The 8,433-nt window shown below is 47.1% G+C and overlaps 1 protein-coding gene across 1 annotated transcript; it reads right to left on the bottom strand.

Annotated features, from left to right (window-relative positions):
- Nucleotides 1-2,453: 2,453 nt before the first annotated feature.
- LOC112898506 lies at nt 2,454-5,111 on the bottom strand. Its single transcript, XM_025966843.1, has 3 exons — nt 4,630-5,111; nt 3,765-4,042; nt 2,454-2,836 (listed from the first exon to the last, which is right to left on the bottom strand). Exons 1-2 carry the CDS (start codon nt 4,975-4,977, stop codon nt 3,797-3,799), a joined length of 594 nt encoding a protein of 197 aa, XP_025822628.1. The 5' UTR covers nt 4,978-5,111; the 3' UTR covers nt 2,454-2,836; nt 3,765-3,796.
- Nucleotides 5,112-8,433: the final 3,322 nt, after the last annotated feature.

The raw sequence follows: 8,433 nt of genomic DNA, 5'->3' as shown, positions 1-8,433 counted from the left end.
TCTATCCCAGCCTCAGTCACCTAGGAAGAATGAGCCTTCCGACGATGCGAGCTGAGGCTAAGGCACACGGGGAAGCCAAACCCATTTGGGGCCCAGGTAGTTCTCACGGGCACGTGCCGCGCTAGGAAGGGTCGAGGTGTACCTGTACCCGGCCAGTGGAAGCACTAACACATCCTTCGCCGGGAGCTGATGCCTCCTCCTTGATCACCCAAGGTGCCTGGGGAAGCCGCGCCACCTTCCCGATGGAGACGCCTGCGCACCCGCTTAGCCCGATCACCCAAGCAGAACGCTTGGAGGATTGAGCTTGCGAAAAGCCCGGTGGAAGGCGTTGCCCGTGTGCTATCCCTTGCCACTTGCAAGCATTCTTCTAGCACCGGATGCTGAAGGAACCACCGGCTCCGTCAGGCAGACGCACACAGGCTAAAAGCAACTCCATTATTTGGGGCAGGGCTCGCTCACAACTCAGGTTGGGGACGAGTTCTAAACAAGGCTCTAGCAGCCTCCGTTTATAGCCGCTCAGGTACATTCTTGTCCGGCGAGCCGGTTTCACCGCGTGACGCACGGCATGGCCTCAAAAGAAGGGAAACTTTCACAAGAGGAGCAGAAGGGAGCACCACCGCAGCGAGCCAACATGACGGGTCACGCAACCCTAGATATTCCGCGCTGGAGATGCGCAGCTAGCACCACTGCGGCGCACTTATTTTGCGGACTGACCGGGGGAACCCCAGTTGACTCGTGGTCACAATGGGGGGGGGGGGTCCCTTGAACGCTATGTCTCTCTGCAGGTGAGGAGCAGAGCGATGCGATTCCTCACCCCGGGCGAAGGTACAACGCAGTGAGAAATAGCGCCTTCACGATTAAACAAATCATGAAGCCGCTCGGGGGCCTCGGACGGGTCCAGGTACCTAGGGTCCCCAGCGGGCTCACTTCTCGTATAAGGCGATAACTTCATCTAGCCTGTCTCAGCCCACAAACCCGACTGACAACTCGGTCGGGATGACCAAGGCCCATATCCCCGACTGTGGGAACGGTCAGAAGTTGGGTCGGTACCAAGGTTCCAACCGAGGACTCCGACTGGGCTCCGCCTTACGCGTGCTCGCCTCCCCGGGGAGGCCAGGCCTGGCTTACCAGAGGGCCCCCGGAGTAGGTACGAGGGATAAGGATGAGCCTCGGGATCAACCTGTCGTACACGGCCAACCACTCCCTCCACGGTGGTTACAGTCCCCTTTGCTGTGGCTATAGGGCGCCACTATTCTACCTGCCCGTCCTCGCGAAGGGACGGGGCAAAACATCATCATGATACGGCTGGAACGCCCCCGTCACGACGGAGTGGCCGGGCAAGGTGCCAGAGATGGGGCGTGATAGCCGTACCGTACCTATCGACGCTCCCACGACCACTGACCGATGGAGCATGACACGTAGGGACAAGATCAGACGCTCGCCCCACGTTGCAAGACTTAGACGGTGGTCCCCAGAAGACTCCGACTGACGGGATGGAAAGATCCGACTGACGAAGCCGACGACCCTAACCGGCAAGGTCGGGAGTCCCTTCTTTCTATCCTCGCACCCTTTAGCTCCCCTATAAAGGAGCCCCCCTTGGAATATAAAAGAGAGGGTCATCCGCCTAGGAAAGGCGGACAACTCATCAGATCCGATTTCTCCGTAGGCCTAAACCATAGACTCTAAAATCTCACAGCTTCCGCTCGAAAGCTTGTAACTCCCCAACTCTCACGAGCACCTGGGCTTAAGTAATACATCTGACTGGCCCCGAATGGACGTAGGGGACGATTGCCTGAACCAATACAGATCTTGAGTCATTGTGTGCTAAGCCATATCCGATCACGACGCGCGATACACATTTCGAGTAGGTTTAGCTGCCGGCCGTTTTTGGAACCGACAAACGGGAAAGTCAAATCTTTTACAATTTTTGACCAATATTAATTCAAATTAAATATGTGATTGTGAGCATTCGTACTATGTGCCCGTCATTTTTTTCCCTCGGAGAGCAACATGCTACGTAATTTAAGGCAGGGCGAGGAGCACAGCTTTGAGGCAGGAAAAAAGAAAAAAAGAGAAGGAGACGACGAGAAAAAAAAAAGAGATTGGGAACCTCCTCGGCCAACGGGCCTTCTGCGGCTGCCGGCCCAGTCCAGTAAGGGGGCTGGTTGTAAAAGTTCCATAATAATAAAATCCAACCCTTTTCTCAAAAAAAAAGCCAAGGCGAGTGACTCAAAAAAACAAAACCAAGGCGCTGCCCTAAAATTTCAAACCGAGGCCTCCCGTTATGCAATGCAAACCTAATAGGTAGGGCAAGAAAAGCAATGCACATCAGTTGATCAGTAGAGCACTGAAACCACTGGTGAGCAGTTCATTGACAGTAACCATCACACGGAATGTAAAACAAAGACTCTGAACGATCAAACTCAGCCAAGGCTCGCCCAAACTATGGCATATCCAAAACGGTGTTTAATATGTATAATCACATTCACAGATATCAGTATTCAAAATAGCAGCCACAGATCCGGCCAGTGGCCACGAAGCAAGCACCGCGACAACAGTGAATCAGTTACATTCATTTCACGAGACAAATGTCTAAACAGGGAGTACTTATGTTCAGACAGGGTGAACCCATTGCACACGCTTCAGCCTCAGGTTACCAGTTCCAGCAACATTCATATATACAACGAAGCACCAAGAACGACTTAATAAAGTTATATTGAGACGATTAGAACCTAAGCAGAAAAGTCAGCTAGCTTCAACCGCAGACGTCAGCAGACTTCAGGGTCTGTGCTGTAACTGCTTGTCGAGCTTCAGTGCCTTCTCTACTTGTCCTCGCCTGTGAATAAAACAGGCCAACCTGTGGTTAGATTTGTAGCACAAAACAGTACATTGCCAGCGATATTAAGCACTCAGTATTCTACAATTCTGCAGGTGTGGCACCCCCATATTCAGCAATACAGAAAGCCTTATCTAGTTATCTTGTTATCCTTCATTCTAGCTGTATTCCTGTATCACTTAAAATTAAGGCATGAACCTCTAATGCAACAGATTACCAGGAACCACATTCATTTCTCCCTTTCACAACAATCAATGTAAGGAACTCTCAACATGTTTACTTATGCATAAGAGCTACTGGTGCAGTAAGTTATCAACTTATCTTAGGAGAAATAAGAGCGACAGGGGAAAAAAAATGTGTGCATGTTGAAGAGATCCCTCACCACAAAAATGCAGTGGGAAACTTGCCAAGGACTAAAGATGGTCCTGGTTTACTACCATTTTTATGTGCTGGCATAATCAAACAGTTTTTCATTTTTTTTAATGAAACACAGAAGCCATCAACATGATATACCAAAAACGTACGGCTGTTAATGTATTTTACAAAGTGAAACCAAGTTTGATTCCTTTTACCGACCCAAACATAGAAGCATTAATCCAATAGACAGAACGGGAAACACAAAGGCGATGTGAACATGAATGCAGAATTGCAGATAAGTAAATTAAACAGGGCCTCACACAGGGTTTAATGTAGAAATTCTCGATGGCATAACATATTTTCCAGCAAAGGTACTTGCAAACAATTTTTAGCCTGTAGCAGGTTTTGTGCTAATGCTCACATGAAATCTATCGTTCAATAACTACCCTACTAGCATGATTCACAGTAAAAAGAGGCGAAGAAGGCATAGATACATACAAAACAGCATGCTCATTATAGATAAAGTTATATGACACATAAACACAAGATAGCCAGGGCAACTGTGGGATACCTCAGATATCGAAATGCTTCCGTGTCGCCACCCTATTTGCTCCTCCAGAGCTTTAGTGCAAAACTGGGTATGATGACAAAGCAAGACATTCCCATGGCACCCAACACCCCAGTATCAAAGAGTGCAGAACCAATCCTTTCCCTCTGAGATTCCTGCACTGGTAACAGCCCCCCAAGCACCAGAACCCCTGCTCCGAGCAGCAGGAAGAATAGGAAAGACACGAGCAACACAAGCGCAGCAGGGTCCAGCAGCACCTTCCAAGTTAATGCTCCAAACATCTGACAAGGACGGTCCACAGCAAGAGCAAGCAGACCCGGTCAGTATCCTCCAGTGAACACAATCATATGGATATGATATGTATGTTTCAACGTGAAAATGGAAAGATGCAAATGCACTCACATAAATATAGTGCGCAAATTAAATTTTCTTTGGAGAAACTAATACAGCTTAACTGGAATTAAAGGCAAAGCAGCTCCTGCATCTGACACCTCAAAGAGCTAATGAGGATGATTGGGAGTAAGTTCAATCAAACGCAGTCAATTTCAGTTCACTGTTCACACGAGCATATCTAGTGGATCTGGGCGATACTATGATTCACTTTGAAATTGGACGGATGCAATTGGACTGAACACGTTTTCAGACAATTGATTCTTTTCTCCTTTGAGGAAACAACACAGGTTAATTTTAAAGGGCGCTTGTGCATACCATATTTGATTCCAAAAACAGAGGGAATTAGAGCCTAGCTAGCCATTTCAGCTTAAAGGGGGCAGTCAATTTCAGTTTACAGTTTACTGACTGACTACTAGTGGTAAAACCCGCTCGAATCAACTGCGGAAAGGAACAGCGCCGCCTTTTTTCACGATACCTTCCTGGAATGGATCTGAACCTCCCTGGCGACGGTGCGGAGCGACAGCCCGAACCCCGCCGCGCACATGGCGCGCAGGAACCGCAGGGTGACGACGAGGACGAGCAGCGCGGGGAAGACGAGGGCTCCGATCGAGACCTTGAGGAACGCGTAGGTCACCGGGGAGCCGTCGCCCAAGGCCCGGCGCGCGACGGTCCCGGCGGCCACGCCCGCGCAGGCGACCCACGCGCTCGCGAGGTACAGGTACTGCAGCACCTTGGGCACGGCGAGGTGCGGGAGCAGCGCGGCCGCCGGCTCCCGCGGCGGCGCCTGGGGGAGGACCTCGAGCACCACCTCGGAGGCGGCCATCGGAGCGCGGGGAGGAGGGGAGGAGAGGGAACCCTAGGCTCTCGATGCTCCTCTCGGTCGCAGTGGAGGCGGCGAGCGGCTGGGCTGTGGAGTGGGAGGAACTGGGGCGAGGGGAAAGTGGGATGGGATGGCGACGAACACACGTGTCGCTTTCGGGTTCGTTCCAATGATTTTATGAATGTTTTCACTAGCACTTCAAATGATATATTTGTACTTCCAATAATTGCCTTTTTGCACGCCTTCCAATGAGTGTTATATAGCCAATGCTGCAAAAGTGCACAATCGAACGGTCAATCCCAAACGGATAATCAAACCTGACCGGGTGATGAACCGTTTCTTAGGTGGCGGATCATGCAAACCAGATGGTTTATGGGTTGAAGTTGGAAAACGAACATGGGCTAAAGATGAGGGTTGGGACGTGAGCCTTTTTCCAAATTATTTGCCCACCGGCTCTTACTACAAATTTGGAAACTCAGATGACCTATTATTGTTTAACTCCATGAAATCAGTGAGGTGAGGTGAAGGGAAATTCAGAATTAGTATCGGACGCACAAGTGCAATAGTCTCAACGGAAGATTGTCTTTGTTGGGCTGGACTATACAATCTATCCAATTCAGCCCACGATAATAATGCCCGCAAGCCACACACAGGCCCATATAAAGTCATGTACGCGCGCGACCTGCCAGCAATTGTCCATGGGCCACTCGCTGCCCCCAAAATTCAAACTGTTCTTTCCCGCCTTGCAATGTGTCAACCCTTCTCAATTCAGAATTGCAGATTTAGTTAAGTTTCGTGATTAGCAAAGCATACAAAAGTGGTAGAATGCCAGCAAACCCTAGACCGACCACAATCATCAAAAAGAACTGGGATGGCCAAACTCTATCTATCCAAGCTACCATTGAGGTTGACCTGGTGCTCCAACGGATCGGATGGATCGATCCACATCCTAGGCTAGCTAGCCGCGGCAGCAGCCTTGTGCACACGTGGGCACCTTCATACAGACAACCGTAGACTCCACCTAGCACCAAGGCCAAGAAGCAGCGTTAGTTGTTGCAACAACACTATCAAACAACATTAAAACATGAGTTACAGAGAATTAGCTCAAAAGATTATCCTAAGAGGTGAAAATACATCTATGATAAGTTATGAATAGGACCAACTCAAAATGCTCCTCCACATAGACCTTGCGGCCTTCAATGTTCCTGCAGGCATGGCACTTGTAGCTGTCTCTTTGAAATTTCAACAGGGAGAGGTTGTCTGCAAAGCACTGCAACAAGCAAACTGATTAACTCCTAATTAGTGTATGATGATTATTCCTAATAAGGTAATGCTGCAAACAAGAAGGTTAAGTAATAAATTTAAAAGCAGTACCAAGATGCATGATTGTAGAAATCCTCCAGCAAATCTAAGTTACTAAGATGCAAAATTAACTGTACCAACACCCATGATAACATTGATTTCACAAGCAGGAGTGAAGCGACTAGGCATAACTCTTTGCATCTAGCAGTAAAAATTAAAAAAAGGGAAGAACAAACAGAAAGGGCATCGTTAACTTAACTTGTAGGGTTCCATTCATCTCCAGATCTAGCACAGGAAGAAAGGATCAAGCAAAAAGCTAGGCAACACAAGAGCTTGGTGGTCGTACGTGGTTCATCGAAAACCCCGATACTCTGACATGATCTGAGGGAGAAAGGGAAGCAGGTTGATCTAATTGTCACTGGCAGTAGTTTCTTCCCGACAACTCAGAAACTTCCGTTCTCAGTAACAAGCATTGACGAGATAAAACATAACTAACTGTCCACAACGACTCAGAATTCTGATTTATAAACCACAGATCAGAAAATGCACCCAAGAACGTGGACTGCAGCACAACCAGTGGCGTACAAGCAAATACAGATCAGGAAAGAGGAAAATAATTTGGTGTCCGTGATACTCAGATCAGGAAAGGGGGAGCTAAAAAATTCGTGATCAGTAATGCACCTCGGCTACCAGCTGCTTTTGTGGGGTTGTGTGTGTTGGGCATGGGTAGCGCCAGGAGGGTCCATATCATTCATGAGATAATATGGGACAGCTTTTGTTTCGATTGGGTAAAATCCACACCGTGGCTTCATCACATCACACCATTCCGAGGATACGAATTCCAGCATCATACGTACAGCATACCCTTGAAGCAGCTAGCACTTCCAGTACCAGGAAACTTATGCAACCTATTATTTTATTTCTCCTTTTCTAAAGACAAAAACAGCAGTATACCATCAAACTGTGAGAGGAAGTAGTCAAGTATTGAGTATCATTCTATACCCACAACATTGTAGTGAGGTTCATAGCTGAGGAATCAGAATCTAGAAGCTGTACAAAGCAGTAGGACTGACTTTAGTCAGTTGTGTTTAGCCGCCAACTTCAGCAGCATTGAGGGACAGGTGGTGTAACTGCTTGCGATCTTCAAATTCAATGCCCTTTCTTCTTGTCATTATCTGATAATAAAACAGATTAAGCTTTGGGTTAGATCAGCAGCATATAATAGTGCTTTAATTTGGCATCAACGTTAAGCACGCAAATTTGAATCAGACTGTGCTTGTGTGCCACCAATAGTTAGCTATACTTACAACGTGTATATATATCACAACTCAACTTCTTAACGTTTTCTAAATAATTTACAGGAACTTGGGGACAAGAACATGAACCTATAACGCCAGAGTTAACCACGAACCACATGACGTATCTTTTTACAACAAATAATGTTATGAAACTATCGACAAGTTTATCTACTAATTTCTCAAGTTCATCTACTAATTTATATTGTTTTATACTTGAAAGTTGCCGTGAGACAAATAAAAGAAACAGGTAAAAATCTGTGAAAGATGAGACAATCTCCTACTGCTAACAAATTATGATCTGACAACCACTTCTACCAAAATGCGATGATATGCTGGCATAGCACCACCACAGACAAGTAGGCAACTAGATACGGGCTAAAGTTGGGACTGTTTTACTGCCATGTTGTTTATTAACAAAATAAAGTCATAAATTAAGTTGATTTACAATATATAGAAAAACAGGGGATACAGGGGCAACAAGGACATGTGGCTGTGCAGGAACACCCAATGGCCAGCCACCCAGCCCTTTTAAAACCTGGGGCTGCCCATTAAGGTTCAATGGAAATATTCTCCGTGACAGCTAATTTTTAAACAGTGGTACTTGCTCAATTTTCAGCTTCTGCAGAAAATAGCTATGCTGTAGCAGCTGCCCAGTTACAAAGATCATGGTCATTGTAAGCTAAATGGTCAATTTATCTCCTAGTGGATATGAATGATCACAAGTTAAACAGCAAGGTCACAGTAGAAAAAAGATCACATGCTACATAAACACAAGTATAGGCGAAGTAAAGGATGAAGACCTCAAACATTGCTGTCAGCTAACGCTGCACCACCCAATTTCATCCTCCAAAGCTTCAGC

Source organism: Panicum hallii, chromosome 6 (genome assembly GCF_002211085.1).
Source record: "Panicum hallii strain FIL2 chromosome 6, PHallii_v3.1, whole genome shotgun sequence".
Classification (NCBI taxonomy): domain Eukaryota; kingdom Viridiplantae; phylum Streptophyta; class Magnoliopsida; order Poales; family Poaceae; genus Panicum; species Panicum hallii.
Note: the sequence above shows the minus strand (reverse complement) of the source record. Positions and strands in the feature narration are given on the sequence as shown.

Excerpts from the sequence above, each read along its gene's own strand:
- LOC112898506 (XM_025966843.1), bottom strand. The coding sequence starts at position 4,977 with ATGGCCGCCTCCGAGGTGGTGCTCGAGGTCCTCCCCCAGGCGCCGCCG. Across the intron at positions 4,043-4,629 it reads TTCAGATCCATTCCAGGAAG|ATGTTTGGAGCATTAACTTG; the intron begins GTATCGTGAAAA and ends CGTCCTTGTCAG.